A 25,657-nucleotide genomic window follows, 5' to 3' on the forward strand; every position below is an offset into this window, starting at 1 on the left:
AGGGTGAGTTCTTTCATCTCTTGAAGAAAAGACTAAGCTGAGGGAATCTGGGATACCCACAACCCTTGGGTTATATAAAGATAATAAATATACATTTCATAAAGGTTGCGGTGAAGAGCATACTGTACTAACTGACACGAAGCTCTTAGCGCAGTGCCTTCCACACAGTAAGAACTCGGTAGGTGTTGGTTGTTACCGTCACTATTCTTTTCGTTCTCCTCCCTTTTCCACCGGGCTTCATTCATTCTTTTCCAAGGACATGAAGGGGGCGTGTCCTCCCACTGCCGCTCTCACCTAAGCCCCGCCCCTGCCTCTTCCCGGATTGGCTCCTTGGAGGCGGAGCCGAGGGAAGAGCCCAGTGCGGTGCGGTGGGCGGGGCGCATGCGCGGGTTGGGGCTGGGTGGAGGAGGAGAGGAAGAGCTGCCGGAAGTAGGCGGTGGAGGTGGCGGCAGAGCTGGCCGGAGCTGCCAGGGAAACCGAGGCGGGAAGCGCGGCGGCAGAACCTCAGCACCGGGGTCAGGTGCGCGGCCCTCACGCCTGAGGCCGAGGGCTCGCTCCGCCTAGGCCGCGTCCCAGGTCCCGCAGCCTCCGCGGGTCCCCTCCTTGCCCGGAGCCCGCCAGGAGGCGCCGCGCCGAGAGACTGCGGGGCGGGGGGCAGACTGCCCTGACCCCGGGGACGGCTCGGGGCGGGGCGAGAGGACACGGCTCGTCCCGCTCGGGAGGTGCGTCTGGGCGGGGGCCCCGAGGCCTCAACCCGGGACCGAGGCAGGGGCTCCTGGGGGCGCGGGGGGCACTTCGCCCTCTGCCCCCGCCGGCACCCTGGCCATGACGGGCAAGTCGGTGAAGGACGTGGATCGGTACCAGGCGGTCCTGGCCAACCTGCTGCTGGAGGAAGATAACAAGTTCTGTGCTGACTGCCAGTCCAAAGGTAGCACATCCGCGGCATCGGCTGGGGGCTGACTGCGGGGCGGTGGCGTGGCGGTGGCCTGAGTTGGGAGGGGATTCTGGAGCCCAGGAGCGAGCCCTCTTCGGATGGCTCAAGAGCTTTCTGGATTTCCTGGGGCTGGGGTTTGGTGTGGCGAGGGGACTGGGGAGATGTGTGTGCATGCGTGCGTGTGCGTATGTGTGTGTCTATGTATGTGTATGAGAGCGTGGTGAAGATGGTATAGTGGGGGGTGGGGAGGCCCGGTGTGTTCAGGTGAGAATGTCTGTGTTGCAGGCTCTGAATGGCTTCTGGGCCCGCTGTCATCCAGAGCTGGCAGCCTTTCACTTGGCAGAGCTGTGGGTGAGCTGCAGTGTGGTGGTGGGGGTGGGGGCGGCGAGGAGGAAGGTGAGATGACGAAGAGGAAAACTGTCGAAATGGTTTTTAAAGGTGGCATTCCTTACTGTCTGCTCTTTCATTAGCAGCTCCTGTCATTTTGCCACCTTGTTGAGCTCTGACAAAGTGTTTAGGTGGCTTTCTTCACTCAGGATGTGTGCCCTGGGAAGCTGCCTTACGCAGTGACACAGTGCGGATTTCTAGATAGCCTCGCTTGGTCTGTGGAGGCCTTGTGCTTGTGGGGTGGCCGAAACTAGCAGGATCTGGGCTGTAGTGCAGGACCCATCCAAACAGGGAGAAAGGGAAGCAAGGAATTCATCGAGTTCGTTGCTTCCTTGGTGCTTCCACTCCTAGAGGTGAAACGGAAGGATTTTTGTAAATCGGCCACAACCATTTAGCCTTTGTTTTCTGTGCTCTTAAAGGTTCGTGCTTTAATAAAATTAAAGGTCAATATGGTAGAAAAATGTACTAGTGAAATGTTTGTACTTGGCGTTGTAGAGACAAGCAGTTATATTGGGGGGGGGGCTATTGTTTATGTACCTTAGTTCCATTTCCAGATTTGCCGTATAGCATATGGGCATATAGTTTAAGACAAATTCAAATGTGTGTGTATTGATTTTGAGAAAAGCAATAGATTCCTAACCCATGCTTCATGTGATTATGGTTTATTTAGAGTAGGGTTATGTAAGGAGGGCATCAAGAATGATGATGCATTGATTTAGACTCCTCGTAATATTTTTTTAGTGACCTCTATCAGCAGGCAAATGGTACGTACTATTAGGAAAGCAGGTCCCTCGATTTCTCTCCTAAATTTTTATTTATTTATATATTTTTGGAGACAGGGTCCCTCTGCATAGCCCTGACTATCTTAGAACTCACTTTGTAAACCAGGCTGGCCTTGAACTCGCAGAGATCCCCTGGCTACCCCTACCGGGCTGGATTGATTCTGGTTAGATCTATTGGGATGTTTGGTTTAACATCTGGTTTCACTCAGATTCTCTAATGTCCTCAGTTGACAGCTCTTAAGTCACAGTGAGGCATCCCTGGGTGAACATCACCACATTTGGGGAATCAGATGCCGTTTTTTTGGTGATTTTTAGAACCACCTCCTCCCCTATTTCTCAAGTCGCGCTTAAACGTACTCATTCCAATAAAATATACCACGTGGAAGAGAGAGGTTACTTTGTCATTTCCTCCAAATTTCCCACTGCCCTCTATTAATAGTCCTATTGGGAACTCAGATATGAAGCCTTGGTTAATGCCTAACGAGAACGGTCGCTGGGGCCTGTGAAATGGCTCAGTGGAGAAAGGCGCTTGCCACCAAGACTGAGTTTGGTGTCCAGGACGCACAGTTGTTCCTCGACCTCCACGGGGATGCTGTAATACCTGTACAAATCCCTACACAATCAATAAATAAGATGTAAACAACAGCGACAAAGCTAGTAGCCGCTGATGCTACTACCTTAGCTCCTCAACATTCCAAGCCAGAAATTATTTTCAATACATTTCACCACTATTAAAAAAGAGATACTGTGTGTCGTTATCTTTCAGTTCTGTTAAACAGGCTTTTGCTGAGGCCTCGTGTTTATCGAGTGGGAGAAATTATCCAGCCCAGTCTGCCGGTTAACCCCTCATTCGTGTTGTTCCTCTTTTCCCCTTTCTGCTTTTGTAATGAACACGTTTGCAATTCTCAGCGGGTGGTAAGAAAGACGTTTGTATCTGTGCATCGTGGCTTGCTCAGCTGTGGTAAAAGGCCCTTAGTTGGCAGAAGAATTTGAAAACTATTCACTAAATATTTGAGTTTACTTTTTTTTTTTTATCTTGTCCTTTCTCAGAAAATTGAGAGCTCATCAGACAGGGTCTGGAGAGTGTTCATCTATTAATATTGAGTCTATTGATGTAGCTTGGTCTGCAGATCTGTAAGTGGATACTTTTGTAAAAATGTTCTAAACTCTTTGGCAATGACTCTTTTTAAAATTTTGTGTGTGTGTGTGTGTGTGTGTGTGTGTGTGTGTGTGTGTGAAGAGGCAGAACAACTTCTACCATGTGGGGAGAGAACTCAGATGGTCAGGCTTGGTGGCAAACACCCTTTCTTACTCACTGAGCCATCTTGCCACCCTACCTTTTCTATTTATTTATTTTTTAGAAAAATTATCTTTCATAAAGTTTATTTTTATTTTAAATTATGTGTATATGTGAGTTATTGCCCATGGACGCCAGGAGAGGGTGTCAGATTCCCTGAAGCTGGAATTATAGGTGATCACGAGCCACCTGAAGTGGGTGCTAGGCACTGAACTCAGGCCTTCTAAAAAGTATGAACTCTGGACCACAGAGTAACTTCTCTAGTCCCCTGATTCTTCTTTGTTACATCATTAGGGCCGGATGGTGGTGGCGCACGTCTTTAACCCCAGCACTCGGGAGGCAGAGGCAGGAGGATCTCTATGAGTTCGAGGCCAGCCTGGTCTACAAGAGCTAGTTCCAAGACAGCTAGGGTTGTTACACAGAGAAACCCTGTCCTCAAAAAAACAGAAAACAGAAAAGAAAGGAAGTGATATGTTAGCTGATCTTAGGATGATAGAGTTTAAACATCACAACAGAGAACAAGCAGATACTCTTTCTCTTTAGTCAGTAGAACAGTTCTCAACCTGTGGGTCTCAACCCCTTTGGCAAACCTCCGTCTCCAAAAATATTTACATTATGATTCATAACAATAGCAAAATTACAGTTATGAAGTGCCAACAAAAATAATTTTTTGGAGCTGGGCAGTGGTGGCGCATATCTTTAATCTCAGTACTCAGGAGGCAGAAGCAGGCGGATCTCTGTTTGAGGCCAGCCTGGTCTACTAGGATTGCAGGATAGTCAGGACACAAAGAAACACTGTCTTGAAAAAACAAACAAACAAAAAATAATTTATGGTTGGGGTACCACACCATGAGGAACTGTATTAAAGGAACAGCATTAGGAAGGTTGAGAACCACTGCAATAGAAAAGCTTGTTGGACCAGGTTCTCGAATGGCCAGATTGCTTTGGCACTGCTTTGTTTAAAAAACAAAAAGTCACGATTTAAACCATCTGACGTGGCCACACCTGTAATCCCAGAACTCAGAAGTTAGAGGCAGGAAGTTCAGGTCAGTTCAGTTATCCTTAGCAATTTTGAGGCTAGCCTGGGCTATATGAAACCCTGTCTCAAAAAGCTCCCTTTCTCAATGCTATGACTTGTTCATAGCCCAAGATACAGTTTCTTTGTCATGAGAGCTCCTACATTAATACTTTCAACGGACTGACTTCAGTAATGATAAACAGGGCAAAACTAGTTAGTGTAAGACCCAGATATGTCCATAGTAACTGGCTGCCGGAGACCATCATACTTCCTTTGTACTTGGGCACAGTGGCCCAAGGCTTCACCTTTAGCTCTGTGGCCCCAAATGTTTATCAGTGGGTGGGAATTAACCTGTTCAGAAACTGGTTAAAACCAGATACTATCTATCATTTACCTTTGGGAAGGTCTGCCTTTCTGTAGACCTGTGTTCTCTTGTCTGCCCTGGGACATCACCAGTGTCAAGGTTTGTGAGAAACAGAAGGAGCCGACATGGGGCCACATGACGGCTTGTGAAATATGTGAGAGACTGGAGCACCTCATGGCGTTCTGGAGTCCGAAGGCTTTGCGAGGCTCCCTTCCCTCTTTTGTCACATCTTGTCGTTGGTGTTTCCCTCTAATCAACTAATCCCTACCTGTTTCATCTCCTGTTATATATATTTTCATTTAAGTTGATTGTCATGTGGTTCAAAATTCAAAAACTCTAAAGAGTGTGAAAAGTCATTGTCCTGGGGATAACTACTGTTGGCCATTTCTTAGCTATCGTTTTTCTTTGTTTGAAACAGGGTCTTGTAGCCCAGGCCGGCCTTAACCTCTGTGTAGCTGAGTAAATGAACTCCTGATCTTCCTTCCCAAAGCTTGCAGTACAGGCATGCACCCCTGTGCCTGGTTTCTTACATATGTATTTGAGACAGTTCTGTATAGCTATGGAGATTGGAACTCCAGTCCTCACACTTGCAGGAGTGCTTCTTCTTCTTTTAAATTTGTTTATGTGCATTGGTGTGAAAGTGTCAGATCCTCTGGAACTGGAGTTACAGACAGTTGTGAACTGCCATGCGGGTCCTGGGAATTGAATCTGTCCTCTGGTGTAGCAGCCAGTGCTCTTCACCACTGAACCATCAGGAGTGCTTTACTCCTGAGCCTTCTCCCCAGCCTCTTTTACCTGATTTTTGAGAGGTAATAAATGCATTGACAAGCAATGACATTTTCTTTATTTTGTATATGTGGGTTTTAAATAGTAACATTATATGTATAGGTTTTCAGCACTTTTATGCAAATAGCGCATTACCCACTGAGTTTGGTCTCTTGGATCTTTTAAAGGTTATTTTAAGATTTATTTATTTATTATGTACACAGTGTACATCATAATATGAAGACAATGAAGATTCTCTGTCCATGTACATGAAAGAGCTTCTGCATTATTTCAAGGTCGTACACAAGTCTGTGCTTCTGTTAAGCTGGGAAACATTTTTGAATGATTTGGAAGACAGCTTCTCTTATGGAAGATGTCTTTGAAAAGGGATTAGAGAGTGGAGAGATGGCTCAGCAGTTAAGGGCACTTGGGATTTTAGCAGAGGACCCAAGTTTGGTTCCTAGAATCAACATGGTGGTTCACAACCATCTGAAAGTCTAGTTCCAGGGATCTAAGATCTTCCTCTGGCTTTCATGGCCACCAGACATACATGTGGTACACAGACAGACATGCAGGTAAAACATTCTTACACATAAAATAAGAATGAATACATGTAGATGGATTTTTGGGGAGCCGCCAGCTCACAAATAATGGCACAGAGACTTATTATTGATTATGGATGCTTGGCTTTGGTTTACACTTGTTACTAACTAGTCTTACAACTTAAATCCATTAATCTTACAACCCATATCCATTAATCTACTTTTATGTTCTTTTACATGGCTCAGTTACTTTTACTCTGTACTTTCTATCCTGCTTCCTCTGCGACCTGGCTGGTGACTACACCTTCCTCCTGAAGGTCTCTCTCTGCCCAGAAGTCCTGCCTATGTCTCCTGTTTAGCTATTGGCTATTCAGCTTTTTATTAGACCAATCACAGCAATACATCTTCACAGTGTACAAATATCCCACAACAAATACATCTTTTAATAAAGAATCTACAGCACTCAGGAGCCTTAGAGGAGCCAAGGAGGCAGTAGTGAAAAGGACTTCCCCTGGTGATGGAGCAGCTAAGGTGACCCTTCAGCATGTCACCCACCTCTCAGCTCCATTTCCTTTTCTTCTCTTTCTTCTTTTTTTAATGTATGCGTGCTCTTTCCACATGTACACATGCATGCCAGAAGAGGGCATCCGGTACTGTTATAGATCCATATGGGTGCTGGGAATTGAACTCAGGACCTTGGGAAGAGCAGTGAAGTAGTCAGTGCTCATAACATCTGTCAGCTTCATTTTCTTACTTGGAAAATGCAAGTGTCTTGTAAACAAGTGCTGTTCAGATGCAAACATCATTTTTATACCACTCTTGGTCTTATTTATCTTATCTTGAGTTTGTTAGTTTCACTTTTTAACTTTATATTCTTAAAATACTTTGGTTACTGGAAGCCACAGTTGGAATGATTCATAGTAATCCCCTAGTCCTTAAGCCAAAACCATTTTCTATGTATGGGAGTTCTGGCATTTTTGCAAATGTGCTTTACAGGACCCTGAGGATAGCCTGGATGATTCCTGCCTCTCTAGACATGTGTGGAAGATGAGACCAGGAATTTCTTTATGTGGAGATTTTCTAGTAGTAGCCCTAAATTTTAACCTTTTTAATTAAAAATGTACTATATTTTAATTATTTGTGTGTGCGTGTGTGTGTGTGTGTGTGTGTGTGTGCGCGCGCGTGTACATGCACATGTGATGGTCAGGGACACCGTGTAGGAACCAGCTCTGTCTTTCTGCAGTGTGGCTGTAGAGACTGAGCTCAGATGGGCAGGCAGTAAGAAACTTAACCCGTTGAGGCATCTCACCTCACCCAGTTTTAACTTTTGCAATTTAATCTTTAGCTGTCCTTTTATTTATTTATTTTTTATAATTTATTTTTTATAAATGGTCAACTATTGCCTTTTAATTGTCATACCTTAGAACACAAACTTTCCTGTCAATTTTAAGTTGTTTTAGCTATTACATGTCAGTGACATATGATAAAGCAGAAACATATATTTTTTTAAAATATTTATTTATTATGTATACAATATTCTGTCTGTGTGTATGCCTGCAGGCCAGAAGAGGGCACCAGACCTCATTACAGATGGTTGTGAGCCACCATGTGGTTGCTGGGAATTGAACTCAGAACCTTTGGAAGAGCAGGCGATGCTCTTAACCACTGAGCCATCTCTCCAGCCCCCAGAAACATATTTTTTAACCTCCTTGAGAGGTTTAAAAAATTCTACCAGATGTAGACAGACAAGTTATTCTTCCATTTCCAGTTTTCTTGCTGTTATAGTCTCCTTTGCCCAAGACCAGATAACTTTCTGAGCTTTCACAGCTGATGCATATTAATCCTGACAGTCATGATTATACTGACAAGTTTACTGAAAGTGATTAGTCAAAGCCACTGTTAAATTGTCTCATAGTTTTAATGTGCTAAGGCTGTTCTCTGGGAGACACTTCCTTGTTTATTCTGCATTCCTTTTAAATAGTTGTGGCCGTGAGGAAAAGAGGACAAAGTTCCTTTAGGAACAGCTTCCTTTCGATTGAAGATTCCACACTGTATGTATTAGTATGTGTGTGCATACCCCCCCACATACATGCGTACATATACAGTAATGTATCCTAAAAGTGGGGTGTGAGTACATGCCTATATTCATATCACCCAGAGAATTAGGAATTCAAGATTATCCTGATCCAGCCTAGGCTACATGAAACCCTGTCTTGATTTGTTTCGTTTGTTTTATTTCTCGAGACAGTATTTCTCTGTGTTACCCTGTCTGTTCTGGAACTTCCTCTGAAGACCAGGCCGGCCTTGAACTCACAGAGATCCACCTGCCTCTGCCTCCTGTATGCTGGGATTAAAAGATGTAGGCCACCATGCCCAGCTATGAAACCCTGTCTTAAAAGACCAAGAAAAAAAAGAAGCAAGCAAACAACAACAAAACACCCCGTTGAACAAAAACAAACAAACAAAATAACCCAAACAACAAAAAATATTTAAGCACTCAGTCTGTGCCAGACGCTTTGCAGGGACATATGATAAGATTCAAAGATGGGACCTTTGATCTCAAAGCTTTATAGTCTAGTGGGAAAGTAGATATATAAAGCAAATAATCATTATGGTATTGTGTACAGGGAGCAGGAAAAGCACTGAAGAAGACAAAAAGGCCTTAAGGCAAGCTTCAAAGAGGCAACTAAGCTGGTGGAAAGGATATACAGGGCTTTGCCAGGCACAGAGGAACTATACTCATAGAAGGGGAGGCAGAAATGTACAGAGCCTCTGTGCTGTGTATGTGTCTGCGAATGCGTGTGTTATTTAGGGTGATTTGACTACATATTGTGACGTATGAAGGTTAGAATTTGGTAGCTGGTCAGAGACCTAGGTTAGAGTCTTGAGCCTGCATCGTCTGTATGGCAGGTGCTCTCGTGGACATGCCCTCCTCTGAGGTTGGTCTAATGAAATGCCAGCAGAGTGTGTGCTGTCGTCTCTGCAGCCAATGCTGTTATAGTTTCAGAGCTGAGCATGCTTTTATGCTCAAGCAGGACCATGAGCCGAATATTTGTGATGACTTCATGATTGTGTAAGGTGCTCTCTTGGTAGCAAATCTTGTTTCCAGATAAATCTGAAAACTACCCCCTTCCTACCTTTGTCATCTGATGTCTTTATGGGATGTAGGTGGCAGCTTTCTTGGGCACAGTTGTCTATCTAACTGTTCATCACATGAGTCATTGTCTGTTTCTGTTCTTGTGCCTGCACATTCCAACCTGAAAATAATATGCAATTGGTGGCCGTGACACACTATTAATTACGTACATTGCATGTTGTTAGTGGAGCCTACCTGTGCTATGGAGAAAGGGTGACACATTGCTCAGAGTTTCTTTCTCCAGTTGATGTCCCCTGTTGAAAAGACGCCCAGCAAGAGTCTGTGTCATACTCACTTGCTATACATTCTGAACACACGGTATCTCTTAGATCCTGGCCACAGTTGCACTTATGTTTGAACAGGGGCCCTTTTAAGTAGATGGTAACTTTGAGGAAGTTCCGTACTGCTCCTGAAGTTCTCAGGCCGGCACACCATACTGAAAAGGGAGGGGCAAATTTCTGTAGCATAGAACACCTTAACATTCTCACGTTTACCACAGTTCTCTAGTGTTGAGACAGTAATCCTGTATTGCTTAATTGTTTTTTGTAGTGCTGGGGTTTGGCTACTCACATTCCAGGCAAGCACCCTACCACTAAGCTATATCCTCAGACACCTCCCCAGCCCCCCATTTTTAGATAGGGTTTCCCTCTGTAGTCCTGGCTAGCTTGGAACTCGCTATGTAGGATGAAGTCTCAGACTTGTGCAGATTCTCCTGCTCTGCCTCCTGAGTGCTGGGATACAAGGGTGTGTCACTTTTAGACTTTTTGAGACAGAGCCGGGTTGGCTTGAACTTTTGTACTTCCCACCTCTGTCTATTAAGTCACTAGAATCACAGGCCTGTGTCACTAAGCCCAGCACACCTGGCTCAGGACCTGGTGTATCCCAGGGTGTCCTTAGATTCAGTACGTAGTTGAGGATTAGCTTTATTTCTGATCTTTTTACCTTCACTCCTTCAGTGATAAGATTATAGGCAGGTGCCACCACACCTGGTTTATGTGATACTAGGCATCAAACCCAAGGCTTCATTCATGCTAGGCCAGAACTTAGTAACTGTGCTACATCCCCAGCCAACGTTAACTTCTTAAATTGTGATTCACTGCACTTGAAGTGTCCCCTAGGATGGAAGCCCATAAGGACAAGGATTTGGGGCTACATCCACTAATATTCTCAGCAGTGATAGGGGTTGATAAGGCCTAAGTAAATCATTGAATGAATGCATTTTTATTATCATCTGTACATTTTGTTCTCTACAAGGATTTTTTTTAGGATATCTGGATAAAATAAAATTATTTTCTAAAAAATAATTTTAAAAAATATGTTTGATATATTGGAAAACCTCCTCAGTCGAGAACCAGTTAGGAAAACAGAAACCAATAGGTCAGTGGCTACCGAGACACCTAGGCAATCATGGTATCCAGGAGCTACCATGTGGCTAAGGGAATTAGAGAGTTCCAGAAGCCATGTGGTATGATCCAGAGGCATGGAAAGAGGAATTGTTCAGTGGCTGCTGAAACCCAAGCCAAATAAGAGAACTCTGACTTCTTTCTTCCTTTTGCCATTTATCCTTACTAAAATCTCTTATTGAAGGAATTTATCCAGAAATCATTTGGCAAGGGAGGCTGGGAAATGTAGGTGACTTCCTGTGATAGAGTAGAATAAGGGTAAGATCCAAGTACTGACAGATACAAAGACACTGAAAACATCTCCAAGATGTGATTGTTCCCCCTTAGTTATTAGGGATAATGTCAAAAATTTTTTCAGGTAAATGTGGACAGGAAATAGGAAGGGGTTTCTGGTAGAAAACTTTCATGTGCTTTTAAAGGATCTCAGCTATCACTGAAACTTCGTCCCAGGAAATAATGAGATACAGCAAGTCATATCCTCTAAGGCTGTGTGCCAGATTGAAGCTGTTTGACTATGGCTGCCAACCAGGACCTATGCATCGATTTATCGTTTGGTTACTCGGAAAAGAAGTTCCCACTCTTCGAATTCTGGGAAGCCTAGGGTCTAGGCATGTTGCCTCATCCTCACCTGGGTGACTTAAGTCAATAATACAAAGATGTACAGAATTTTGTGGATGGCAGCTTTAAAATATGACCCGGCTTAATCTCTCCTTGATAATTAAGGTAGTTGCAGTGGGGTTAATTTCTTTGTACCATGCACCACTGTTTCTAGACTTGTTAGGTGAGGAGTGGGGGCCTGTGGTTGGTGTCTCCCAAGAACTTCAGACAGGTTGTTTAGTACTGGGTGAAAAGGGTGATATCAGTAACTTCTGCACCAACCCTGAAAAGTATTCTAGTCTTACAAGGAATGTCACTGTTCTCTCTAAAGGCAAAGCTTGCCAAGTTACGGCCGCTGATATCCTTCCTGACTATAAAAGCATTTGCGTTATGTGATTCCGGTTCAGCACTTTCTAGAAGTGCTTTTTTTGTCAATCAGGTCACCTGTATTTGGGCTATGCCCATGTTAATGGCTTTGGTGGAACTAGGCCAAGGAAAGGTTTCAGTTCAGTGTGAGTACGTTTGTTTTGGGCGTTACTTTCCGCAGATGAAGGGAATGTCATTTAAGTTGTTGTCAACAATGAAAAGCACATGGGTTTCTTTGTGTTTTACTTTTCTCTTAGAAATTAATTTCTTCTTGACAGGCATTCCTGTAATTCACAGATACAATTAAATGCAATATGGGTTTTATTTTTTGTTGTTTATTTACTTTTGAGACATGGTCTTGCCGTGTAGCTCTGTCTGCCCTGAACCCACAGTGTAGCCCAGACTGGCCTTGATCTGTAGCAATTATCTCTCTCTCTCTCTTTGTTTCTGTTTGTTTTGTTTTTTTGAGACGTGGGCTCCCTGACTGTCCTGGAACTCACTCTGTAGACCAGGCTGGCTTCAAATTTAGAGACCTGCCTGCTCCAGCCTCTCATTGCGGGATTAAAGGTATGCGCCACCACTGCCTGGCTTGTGGTAGTTCTCTTACCTGAGCCTCCTAAGTGTTGAGGTCACTTGAGTGATCCACCATGTCTGGCATATGTATATGTATAAACACACACATTTGTTTGTATATATATTTTTTATGGTTTATTTAATGTGCATTGGTGTGAAGGTGTCAGATCCCCTACAACTGGATCTTCAGACAGTTGTGAGCTGCCATGTGGGTGCTGGGAATTGAACCAGGTCTTTTGGAAGAGCAGTCAATGCTCTTTACCACTGAACCATCTCTCCAGCCCCTTTTGTTTTGCTTTTTAAAGGCGGGGTTTTTCTATGTAGCCCTCGCTGTCCTGAAACTAGCTCTGTAGACCAGGCTGGCCTCAAACTCACAGAGATCCACCTGTGATTTCCAAGATTAAAAGTGTGTGCTGGGATTAAAAGTGTGTGCCACCACACCTGGCTAGATTTTATATTTTAATTAAATAAGTAAGTTAATAATTTTGTGGAGATTGAGACAGAGTCTCACATAGTTCAGGCTGGTCTTGAACTCCCTATATAGTAGAGGATGCCTTGACTTCTGGGTCACACTGTAACCACCTCCCGTACTGGAGCTTAGGCAGCTAGCTTTGTAATTTGGTATTTGATATATTTGACGTTTCCCCAGAATACCAGTTCTTTTCAGCCAGGCCACCTGGGCTTTAAAGGTACCTCTTAAAGCACACCCGCGCCTCTGTAGAGCTTCGTGTTGTATAGTTATAATTATCTCTCACTGTGTTTGACTCTTCCCTTTCTCAAACCTTCTCCTTCCCTACCCCGCTCTTCTGGATCCTGTATTCCCCACAGGCTTTGTGAATGCTGGTCCGTGATGGCTGAACGGCAGGTCCTTCCCCAGTGGAAAGCCCCAGAGATGAGCAAATTCACCTTCAGCTGTGGCCATCCAGCAGTGTAAGGTTGCTGTGGGGGTTCTCACAGTTTGTCAACTCTCCCTCTTGTATGGCCGAAACCTGCCTCAGTTTCTACCTTCATAACTTGTGGCTTGTGGAGGAATAGGATTCTCTATTGTTCCCTTTTCATTGATGATGAATGCAGTCTTTGTGCAGTTTTTTCACCCCAGGTTGGTTTTAGATGCACAGCGAATACAGGTTTAAAATGCACTACGTTTTACAAGTCCACCTGCAGAAGATTTTGTTGATTTTTTTTTCTTTTCATTTAAAAAAAAATTCAACTCAGCTTTTACAGGAAATTTCTTAGTCCTAAACTAGATCCTTTTGACTTCCTGCCATTGTTTTTCTCACCCCTACCTGAATGAATGTGTGATGGTCCCATTTGGTGGTGTACTGAAAATAGGAAAGGACTCAGGAGGGAGGGAAGCTGCCTTCTCTGAGGATAACTGTGTCCCAGCACAGTGATGCAGCAAGGAGAGCATCTTCACCTCTCCTCTCCTTTGCACAGAGAGCTCTTGTCTTAGTTTGCTCTCCTTTGCTGGGAGAAACACCATGACCAAAAGCAACTCGGGAAGGAAAGGGTTGATCTGACTATAGCCTGTCATTGAGGACATCACAGAAAGAAGGAACCAAGCAAGGGGGGAGGTGGGGCCTGAGGAGAGCAGCTCACTGCCTTGCTCCTCCAGGTCCACATTCAGCCACCTTTCTTGACTTTTCTTGTACTCCCCTGGACCACCTGCTTAGAGGTGGCACTGCCCACTCTGGGCTGGATCCTGGCACATCAATCCACAATCAACAAAATAATCAACTGGCATGCCCACAGACTGACCAATCTGATGAGGCATTTCCTCAATTGAGGTTCCCTCCTGCCACATGACTCTAGTTTGTGTCAAGTTAACAGAAACCAACCTGCACATTGTCTTTTGCAACAGTTGCTAGTGAAGGCTAGACTGTAAATCCCCGGCCTCTCCGGAGTAGCCATCTGTCACTGTGGGTTTGTGTGCGAATCCTACTGTGTTTCTTCACCTTGTTTGCCCAAGTGCACACAGCTGAAGTTGTTTTTAACTCCTTCCTCTTTTCTTATCTGACGGAAGTCCCCGAGTATGCAGATTTAGAAATGAGCTCTCTGGCATTTCTGGCCGTGACTTGAAAGAATTTGCTTTATTAGCACATTGATAGTTGCTTTAGTTCTTAAACTATTTGGTTTGGTGTGGTGAGACAGGATTTTTCTGTGTATCCCTGGCTGTCTTGGTGCTCACTTTATAGGCCAAGCTGGCCTCAAACTAAGAGGACTGCCTTTGTTTGTCTCCTCCAAGCACTGGGACTAAAGGTGTGCACCACCACACCTGGCAGTTCTTAGCTTTTGAAAAATGATTTCTTATGAGAACTTTGTATATTAGATCTCAAGGTCTTAGTCTGCAGCCTGCAGCCTCTTGGTTTGTGTTGCTGATACTTTAGCTTGTGTGCTATCTGACACAAGTCCTTAGAGGAGAGGTATAGCAAGGATCCCAATCCTTCCCAGGCTGCCAGCAGCAGAGCCATGGGAAACCAATTTCAGTGTGACAGCCCACTAGATAAAGAAAAAACTAGAAAGATTCGGTCAGGCTCTCATGCCGGCTTTAGAGTGTGTTTACTCAGAGTAGCTGTTTGGCACAGGATTTGGCTTTGTCACTCTGAAAGTGGGCATGGGGACTTTGTAAGAGGAATTGCAGCAGACAGGGGAAATCTAAGAAAAGGTCTTTCCTGTAATGGGCTGCTGTGTGTTTCCAGCTCAGACAAGAGAGCAAGGTGCACCTTTAAATGAAGCTTTCGAGCCAGAGCCAGGAGGGTGCATTTTACTTCCGTTGAGTGTCTTCTTTGGTCCTCAGCCTTGTCTGAACAGAAGCAGCTTGGCACGAATGACTCCAGTCAAGGGTCTACATTATGGCAGAGTAAAAATAGATCCTCGTTTCATTAGACTGCGCATGTATTTAAGGGGGAGGGGAAGACTTGTTGCCATGGGAACAGACTCCTAGAGCAGGGTTTTTGTTTTTTTTTTTTTTCTTATTTAATCTTATGAGATTTGTGGAACGGGGAGGTGTGCTTATTTTCTAAACATTAGGAGCTGCTGCCTTTGAAAGCAGAGCCGTCTGCTGCTATCTTCCCTTACTATGGCACTTACCTATATATGTGATAAAACAGTTGGAAAGTATGGGAAAACTGAACCACACAAATGATAGTTCCCAGAATTCTCATTGCACATTATTTTCTTGATTTTGTGCTTCAATTTTTATGACATTTTCATTTAACATTTGTCATGGGTATTTTTTTCATGGCATTAAAACATGTAAATACCTTTGTTAAAAACATACTCTGTCATGGGAGTATGTCATCTTTTACATAACACTAAGTGTTGGACATTTAAGTTTTCAGTTTTTATCATTACAGACAATAGTGCAGTGTAAATTTTTGTGCTCTTTCAGGCTGATGAGTTATTCACATGTTCAGCCCTGAGTAGTCATGGGCCCCTCTAATTTAAAGAAGTGGGGTGGCGTCTCCTGGTTGGAACCGTTTGAGAGATGGTCTTGTTGTAGGGGCTGTCATTCTGAAATGCTTCGCTGTGGTAGACGTCTTTGAGGCAAGGAGTGGGGAGAGCTGGGGAGTCCTGGCTGACCATAGGACTCCCCTATGTCCATCACAGTGGGATGGGCCAGTTCACCATGTTCTGCCTATGTAGGAGAGTGTTTACACACCATGATTAGCCCTTAGGTGTTCAGTCTTCCTTCACTCAACCCCTCTGCTGAGAAGGCAGATTAGAGGCCCTACATTGCTACGAAGGGAATGATGATTGCTATAGTTTTTATTTTCTGAGCAAGGGTTTTCCTAGACTATAAACAAAGACAAAGGACTGTGTCTGTGTGTGTGCATAGTGGATGCAGTGTCTTTGTGCCCATCACACAGTTGTTCTGCTACTGTGTGTTCAGATCTTACTCTTCTTTTGGTTCCTAACAGTCCCCTTCACACTGTGGGCTCAGATAGCTGGAGACTTGTGACATTCTAGGAAGCCGAGAGGTTAATCTCGTGACTGCTTTGTGGCATGACTTCTTTGCGCGTTTCATGTGTGTGCTCCTGGCATCTGTACCACCTGAAAGCTGGGACCAGTCACGAACCCCATCCATTGCCCTCTCTCTGTAGGAGGTTCAGTGTGACGCATCATCTGGGGAAATGTAGCAAGGGGTGTGAAGCCGGAGGCTGAAATAGCAGTCCTTTAGCCCTTTTATGGGACAGGGTAAATATTTAGACACTGTTCTAGTGAAATTCTAACCCTGTAGCAGTTCTAGGAGCTCTCAGTCCCCACTGGAACAGGTTTGCTTAGCTGAAGAACCTTCCTTTGGCTCCCGGGAAGCTGTGATTATTATTCTAGAGACCTGCCCTACTCTCTGCATACAGATCCCTGTGCAGATCCTTCTCTGCAGGGCTGGCTTCTTTGCCCTGCCCCATGCCAAGTCTTCCCCATATGTATAGCTCGTACTTGCTTCTGATGTCCTAGCTTTGAAACACCATGATGGGTCATCTCTGAAAGGGCAGACCTCCACCTTCTGATCACCTTCCAGGCAAGGCTGTTCCGATGATGACATGCAACATGTCACTGGACTAGCCATTTGTACTTTGATCCCAGGATTGGTTTCTGTGCTGCCGTTTGTTTAGGAAGCTGTCTAACTTGTGTAGATATGGCTGTGATTGGTAAATGGCCCTGCTTTTCTATGTGTCTGCCGCTCTTGCTCTCCTCTGATGTGTGGGGAAAGCCACTGTGCTCTTTTTCGGGTCACAGAGCTCATCTGTTGGCTCAGAAGGTTTTGTATAGAGCCGCTGCCTGGTGAAAAGCCTGTGCTTTGCTGGGAATGGCTGAGAGACCTCGCCTGCCTGACTGCTGGGTCCTGAGACCCAGTGTGTCACCCTTGTTCTTCTGGGCTTCCTTTTCAGGAAGTGGAGGGGTGCAGATGGAAAACCTGAGAATGAGTCTTCACATTCAGTCTCGGACGCTCCATTTCCTAGCTGCACCATCATGTTATAGTAAAACAAAAAAATACCTGCAGAGTGAGGTGTTAATTTAGTAACGACTGTTAGAACACTTCTGATACGTTTAAGGTGTGTAAAGACGATTCTAATTCCAGTTCAGCAGGTGATCCTTTCTGAGTGAGCTTGAATTCTCCAGTTTCTCAACTGTGCTTGAACTAGAAAATCTCTAAGGTTTTGGAATAGTATGTTTGTATTAGTCAGCTTTGTCACTATAATGAAAAACCCTAAGTCTAGTGGTGGTGGTGCATGCCTTTAATCCCAGCACTCAGGAGGCAGAGGGAGGTGAATCTCTATGAGTTCAAGGCCAGCCTGGTCTACTGAGTGAGTTCTGGGACAGCCAGGGCTACACAGAGAAACCTTGTCTCAAAATAAACAAACAAAACTAATAAAAAAAATCCAAGGCAGTTACATTATAAAGAGCAAAGGCGTAGGGTGGTGAGGGTGCTGTTAAGAGCACTATCTGTTTTCGCAGAGGTCCCAGGTTCAGTTCTCAGTGCCCACATGGCAGCTTACACCCAACTGTCTGTAACTCCAGTCCCAATTGATCTGACACCCTCTTCTGACCTCCATGGGCATACGTGCATACATACATGCATGCAGGCAAAATCCACATACACATACAAGAAATATGTCTAAAATAGTTTTTTAAAATATATATTTATTTATTAATTTATTATGTATACAATATTCTGTCTGTGTGTATGCCTGCAGGCCAGAAGAGGGCACCAGACCTCATTACAGATGGTTGTGAGCCACCATGTGGTTGCTGGGAATTGAACTCAGGACCTTTGGAAGAGCAGGCAATGCTCTTAACCGCTGAGCCATCTCTCCAGCCCTCTAAAATAGTTTTTAAGAAGAGAAAGCTTTGTTTTGACTCGTGGTTCTGGAGGGTCCCTCCAAGACAAAGGCAGTTCATCATGCCTGGAGCACGCGGTTTGGCCAAACTAGGAAGCAACATAGAGTATGAGTCTAGGGTCTCACAACCCTCTCTGATGGCAGGCACCCAGTGATTTGAAGTCTTCTCATAAAGCCCCACTTCTCAGTGCTACACCATCTCCCTGGGACCAAACTTTTGACATATGGGCCTATAGAGTACCCATGCAAGCTACAATCCACTCTAAATGCCTATCTGTCATAGAACAAGAGAAGACTGTTCTGCAGAATTGTCGTGTTTTTCTCTCTCGCCTGTTCCAAACTAAAGACTTAAGACTGATTCCTCTAGAGCAGCATTCTTGACCTCAGTACTATTGACATTTTGGTAATTCCTTGTGGGGATTGCCCTGTGTATTTTCATTTTTTTTTTATCAGCATTCCTTGGCCTCTAGATGCCTAGCATGTTTCTACTTCCTGCCAGTTGTGACAGCCAAAAAATTTCTAGAGACATTTCTTTAAAGTAGAAATTGCTTTGGTTGGGAACCATAGGTCTGGAGGGACAAGAAGGGGGGGGGGGACTCTTTGGATGTGGGTGGGGTTACTGTCATTGTCCTGTTGTTCCTCTGCTTCCTCTTACCTGTATTATCAGCAAGGTTGAATTCTGTGGAGGGACTTTAGTGATTAGACCAAGTTTTGAAATACAGCTGCAGCTAGCTGACTTTGAGGTGGTTACGCAGCTATCAGCTCAACAGCCCCTCCCTGCTTATCTGCAGTTAGTGGCTGGTTGAAGTAGTGGCTGGCAGGCGTGAAAGCATTTCTTTGTAGAGACTATCAAGTCAGCAGTGTGAGTCATGGATCAGGACTGGGTCCTATGTGAGAATCCAGTGTTGTGACAGCCCTTCAACCACCCAAGGAAGAAATTAACTTGTCCTCATTGCATAGAGGGAGAGGAATCTATCCTATGGATAGAGGATGAAGAGCAACTCATGGCTCAGTTTCAATATCGTCTTTCTTCAGTGGCTTATTCCAAAAAATTGTGCCCTCCCTCCCTGTGGGAATGCTCCACCAGTCTGCCACTACTCCTTGAAATGATGGTTGAACTGAGGATTTCCAGAGGTATTGACCCTAAGAAGTTGAACTTTTCTGCTTGTTAACAGTTAAACTATAAAGTATCAGTTTAGGAATAACATTGGATTTGTTCCCATCGACTCTGAATTCAGTCTTCACTGCTCAGTTCAGAATTGTGTACAGTAAAGGAGACCGAGTTCTGTGTTATCCTCACAGGGATGCGCTGGGATGCCAGTACCATGATTCTGACACTTGAGCCTGTGTTAGTCTCTGTGCTGGGGTTCTGGCAGGCTTTGCTTCTAGTCCAGCTGAGCCTTTGCTGGAGTAATTGCCCACATGGAGCCTTTAAGCCAAACACAATCGTTTGTACTGAGATAGTCTCACTGTTTGGCTCCTCATGAAGTAACCTCCTTCCTGCTCTTCATGAAAGCAGCTATTTTTTGTTCCCCCCTCCCTTTACAGAGAAGCATGTCTCAGCCACCACTCTTCTAGCTTATTCATAAATGTTTTAAGCAGGGTCTTTGTATAGAGGGAATTAGCTAGAGTCAAACTCGTGGGATGGCCAAGGGACATGAAACATTGTACACATCTATTCCTCTGACATTCTATGTGGTGTGTTTAAATTAACATTATGTCATTCCTCTATAAAATGCCATTTCACAAAAATATCACTACTAGATTTTCATTTATTACTATTTTATATGCTTTTTATATGAATATTTTTTAAAAATGTATATGAATGTTTTGCCTGTATGTATATAAGTGTACTGCATACATACCTAATGCCCAAAGAGACCAGAAGAGGATGCTGAATCCCTCAGAACTGAACTCAGGTCCTCTGCAACTGTTCCTAACCACTGGGCCATTTCTCCAGCCCTGTTGTTTGTGCTTTTTTTTTCTTACCCCAAGAGATTTTACTTATTTTGCATGTGCTTATGTGCATGTTTGTGTGTGTGTGTGTGTGTGTGTGTGTGTGTGAGAGAGAGAGAGAGAGAGAGAGAGAGAGAGAGAGAGAGAACGTGCACATGTATGGGTGTGTGCATGCCATGACACATTCCTGAAGTCAGAAGTCAACCTCAGGAGCCCTTGCCTTCCACCTTGTTTGAGGGAAGTCTTTGTTCACCGTGCATGCACCATGCTAACTGACCTGTGAGCTCCAGGATTCCTCCATCTCCACATCCCATCATGCTGTAGAATAGATGTGTGGGATTCAGATGTATTCTACTGCATTCCGCTTCACAGGCCTGGGGATTTGAACTCAGGTCATCATCTCACTTGCACAGCGAATAATTTACTCTTTGAGCCATTTCTCTGGTTAAGAGTTATTTAAATTAGAGCTGGATTGCTTCCCCCCCCCCTTTGCCTTTTTTTTTTTAAAAAATTGAGACAAGGTCTTGTTGTTTGGTCCAACCTGGGCTAAAACTCACAGTTCTCCTGCCTTAACCTCTTGACAACTAGGATTTTGTTGGGGGAGGCTGCTGCTATGTCTCCCAACCTCCCTGATTCGAAATAATCACATAGGAACTATATTACTTGCAATACTGTTTGGCCAGTAGCTTAAGCGTATTGATAGGTTTTTTTTGAGACAAGGTTTCTCTGTAGCTTTGGTGCCTTTCCTGGAACTAGCTCTTGTAGATCAGGCTGGCCTCTAACTCCCAGAGATCCGCCTGCCTCTGCCTCCCGAGTGCTGGGATTAAAGGCGTGCGCCGCCACCACCACCTGACTTGCTAGCTAGCTCTTACATCCTAAACTAACCCATCTCCATTATTTTGTGCATCACCGTGAGGTCGCGGCCTACCGGTAAAGTTTCCCTCCAGGGGAGGCGTCTGTTCCTGGAGGTGGCTACATGGCCTCCTCTGACTCCGTCTACTCTCTCCACCCTCTATCTGCTTGGAACTCCTTCCTTGCCCTATTCCGCTAAGCCTCTGGCCAAAACAGCTTTATTCATTAACCAATAAAAGCAACACATAGACAGAAGGACCTCCCACACCAGGATTTCAAGAATAGAGATCAATATTGGCTCTTTCATTAAATTTTACAATATTCACTGGGCATGGTGGCACACACCTTTGATCCCAGCACTGTCCACCAGGACAGCCGGTGCTACATAGAACCTGTCTCAAAACAAACAAACAAAACTACAACCAAAACTGACTGTTCTTGGTGCTCTGTAAGTTATGAGGACTGGTCTCTACTGCAAGTAGCTTTGGGGCTTCCTTGGTTGCGAGAGTCATCCATTCTTACTGACTTCTCAAGATTCTTCAACACAGGCAGGAAATCATCTGACCAGCTTTTTTCTTTTTTCCTTAAAATATGTCTGCACTTTATTTTTTAAAAAAAATCAGCTGGGCTGTAGCGCACGCCTTTAACCCCAGCACTTGGGAGGCAGCGGCAAGCGGATCTCTGAGTTCATTGCCAGGCAGGTCTACAGAATGAGTTCCATAACTGGCTTCAAAGCTACAGAGAAACCATGTTTCAAAAAAAAAAAACCATAAAAAAAATTCATAGCAGCACATACCAGAAGAATTTCCCAGGGAAATACCAAGAGACTTGGGCCTTGTCCCAAAGTTTTAGATAGCACCACCACAACCGTATGTGGCCTCCCATCTAGAAAGACTGTTCCTTTCCTCTGGTGCTGGGGGTTAATTCCAAGGCCTTGTGCAAAATGGTTTAAGTTAAGACATTACTGACATGGAAATTGCTTACACATGCATGAGTTACACCGTGGTGTTCCCATATGTAGAGCTGTAGAGTTTGTGACAGTTAGGAACCACCTAGTTTAGTACTTTGTTTTGTTAGTGTTGTACTTTAAAATATTAGTGTATGTGTGTGCGTGCGTGTGTGCGCGTGTCTGCTAGAGATCCATCTCAGGACCTCAAGCATGCACTTTACCAGTGCTACGTCCCTTAAAATCTATTATTATTGCCGGGTGGTGGTGCACACCTTTAGTCCCAGCACGTGGGAGGATCTCTGAGTTCAAGGCCAACCTGGTTTACAAAGCAAGTTTCAGTACAGCCAGGGCTACACAGAGAAACCTTGTCTTGAAAATCTAAAAAGAAAAAAAAACATTATTATTATTTTAAGACACTGTCAAACATAACTACTCAGGCAGGCCTTGAATTTGCAGTGTTCTTGCCTCAGAGGCTGGGATTACAGGATTGCAAGTAGCTAGAATTATAGAACCACGCCTAGCATCTTTAGAGGCCTTGTAACTATCTTTCAAAAGAGCTAGATTTTAGAGATAATCTAATCTAGGTAAGGAAATAGTTGACAAAGTCACAGAAAGGATTAGCCTATCTTTAGCTCTGTGGGTTGCTGGGATCAGGCAGATAACCTCAGGCGTCTGGACTAGTCCAGAGGAGTACTTAGGTTTTCTAGGATTTGTGGGGAATTTCCTGACACTTTGGCTGTTAGAGCCATGGACCTGTATTCCTTTCTGGAATCATTTCGTGCTTTTCAGTGGCATTTCCTTTTGTGGCCCTCCCTTGCCTGAGCTGAGGAAAGTCAAGGGAACTCCACAGTTAGTAAGCAAGGCTACCACTTGAGAAAGACGAGGAATCATTCTTCTTTTCTTGCCTAAGACCTCAGTGATTTCTTGACGTTTTAAGTTTTCGTGTTTTGGGAAAAGCTCTGTTGACTGTTGAAAGAGGCATGATCTCCATTGAGTATCCTTTCATCTGTGAGTATTGGACAGGGCTCTGTTTCATTAACCTCCTTTCCCTGTTCAGTACAAGGCAAAGTTGCTTTGCACCTCCACTGACATCAGAGCAACCCAGTTACTGCATCTGTTCATTTATTGATCACCTTGGTTAAGTTGACTCAGCTGGTTTGTATTTTGGTTGACTGTAAGAAGTACTACTCTCCCCTGCTAAAATCTCCTAGCCTCCACCTTTGTCTTGCATATTTCCTGTAAATCTAGGAGTGAAGAGCAGCCCTGGGAGATGGAAGTGGTCCAGACAGATGAAGGGAACCCTGCCAGAGCAAGCGTCTCTAGCAGTCTGTGCCATCTAACAGTGGAACCCACTACCTTTTGAGATGGTCCCTAACTCACTAGTCACTCCCTAAAGCAGTGGATCGCAACCTTCCTAATGCTGCACCCCTTTAGTACAGCTCCTCATGTTGTGGTGACCCCCAACCATAAAATTACTTTTTTTTTTTTTTTTTTTTTTGGATTTTTGAGACAGGGTTTCTCCGTAGCTTTTTGGTTCCTGTCCTGGAACTATCTCTTGTAGACCAGGCTGGCCTCATAAAATTACTTTTTGTTGTTACTCCATAACTGTGATTTTGCTAGTGTTATAAGTCATAAAGTAAATATCTGATATGCTGATATCTGATGTACTACCCCTGTGAAAGGGTCATAAGGGTCATTTGACTCCCAAAGGTGCCACAAACTGCTGGCCTGAAGGGTCTTTAATGATTGATAAATTATTTTTATTTTATATGCCTTTTTTGCCTGTATGTGTGGGGCTGGGAATTGAACCTGAAGAGCAGCCAGTGCTTTTCATTGCTGAACCATCTCTCCAGACCTTGTACCTCTAACTTTTGCTTTGTTTTGGTTTTTCGAGACAGGGTTTCTCTGTGTAGCCCTGGCTGTCCTGGAACTCTGTAGCCCAGGCTGGCCTCACAGATATCTGTCTGCCTCTACCTTCTGAGTGCTGGGATTAAAGGCGTGTGCCACCACTATCTGGCACCTTTGACTTTTTAACTCCTTAGTGATCTAAGAAATATTTCCATTTTCTTTGTCTCAAACATTTAGGAAATTTAACTTTTATTCTTTTATTGACTTTGCACATGGACCATGTCCCTGTTTGACAGACAGAAAAACAACATTCTGGCTGGGCTGTGGTGGCGCACGCCTTTAATCCTAGCACTTGGGAGACAGAGGCAGGTGGATCTCTATGAGGCCAGCCTGGTCTACAAGAGCTAGTCCCAGGATAGGCTCTAAAGCTACAGAGAAACCCTGTCTCAAAAAACCAAAAAAAAAAAAAAAAAAAAAAAAAAAAGAAAGAAAGAAAGAAAGAAAGAAAAAAGAAAAAGCAGCCCAGAGGGAACAAGCGGCTTCTCTTTTCTCTTGCACGGTATTCTGAGAGCAGAGCTTGACTGAGCAAGCCCTATTTTAGTCTCATGGCTCCTTAAACTGTTTATATTTACAGAGGTACTGCTTACTGTTGTTTTAGCATAGGGAACTGAATGGATGCCTTTTTGAATAAATAAAAATGGGTGTTCCCTGAGTTCTAATTGATCCTAATAATAAAAACCCAAACCTGGAGCCAGGTATCGGGGTAAATTCTGAAGGACCAGAGAGACAAAGGAGCAAGCCACAGCCAACTCTTACCTAGCTAGCTCCTCAGCTGAAAAAGGGGCTGAGGTCTTGTCTCCTCTCGCCCTATATTCCTCTCTCCATCCAGCCATATCACTCTCTGTCTGTACAGATCTCTAGACCTAACGAGTGATATTCAGACAAGCTTTATTTATTAAAGCACAAACAAAATATCCCCACAAACAGACTGGTAAACATACTTCTTGCAGCCCTACTTAATTTCTCATATCAACCATTAATCAAGAAAACATCCTATAGAGTTACCTATAGGCCAGTCTTATTGGGGCATTTTCTCCATTAAGATTCCCTCTTCCTAGATATGTCTAGGTTTGTGTCAAGTTGACAAAAACCAACCAGGACATTGTCACATTTAGACCAGTTTTCTGTCCCAGTGTCAGGCTCACGAACTGTTTTAGTTTTATTAACAGCTAATATGTCTATAAGTTTATTATTTCATTTGGTATGTACTTATCTTGTTTATATACACACAAACACTGCACATACATATGCACACAAGCCATGGCATACATATGGAGATAGAAAACAACTTGGAAGCCGGGCGGTGGTGGCGCACGCCTTTAATCCCAGCACTCGGGAGGCAGAGGCAGGCGGATCACTGTGAGTTCGAGACCAGCCTGGTCTACAAGAGCTAGTTCCAGGAGAGGCTCCAAAACCACAGAGAAACCTTGTCTCGAAAAACAAAAACAAAAAACAAAAACAAAAAAAAAAACAAAAAAAAAAGAAAACAACTTGGAGAAGTTAGTTCTCTCTTTCATGTGGGTTCCTCATCAAACTTAGCAACAAATGCCTTTACTTGCTGAGCCATTTTATACCCTCATTTGGCATTTGTTTTTGTTTTTCCAAGACAAGGTTTCTCTGTAGCTTTGGAGCCTGTCCTGGAACTAGCTCTTGTAGACCAGGCTGGCCTTGAACTCACAGAGATCTGCCTGCCTCTGCTTCCCGAGCGCTGGGATTAAAGGCATGCGCCACCACCACCCGGCTCACTTGGCATCTGTAAAGCCATTAATACTAGTCAAGAAGATGTTAATCTTGTCGGTCTGAATGGATTATGAACTACCTGGGAGATTAGTAAATTCAGGAAAGATTAACTACAGAGGGAGGATGTGTATGTGTATAGACTGCCCCACAGACAGTCCAGATGTCTGGTCCAGACATCCCTCTCTTAACCAGCATGTGGTGAGCTCTGCTGTCCTCTCCTCATCATGATGAGCTGTGAGCCCACA

The 25,657-nt window shown here is 44.2% G+C and overlaps 1 protein-coding gene across 1 annotated transcript in view; it reads left to right on the plus strand.

The window, feature by feature from the left end:
* Nucleotides 1-385: 385 nt before the first annotated feature.
* The window catches only part of Smap2 (small ArfGAP2), a 49,528-nt gene continuing 24,256 nt past the window's right edge, over nucleotides 386-25,657 (plus strand). The window contains exon 1 of the mRNA XM_041652749.1: nucleotides 386-928. Within this exon, the coding sequence (XP_041508683.1) occupies nucleotides 826-928 (103 nt within the window). The 5' untranslated portion in view covers nucleotides 386-825. The remainder of the gene's footprint in view (nucleotides 929-25,657) is intronic.

The sequence above is a fragment of the Microtus oregoni genome, unplaced genomic scaffold (assembly GCF_018167655.1).
Source record: "Microtus oregoni isolate MIOR12 unplaced genomic scaffold, Mior012 000005F_ref0000423, whole genome shotgun sequence".
Lineage (NCBI taxonomy): Eukaryota > Metazoa > Chordata > Mammalia > Rodentia > Cricetidae > Microtus > Microtus oregoni.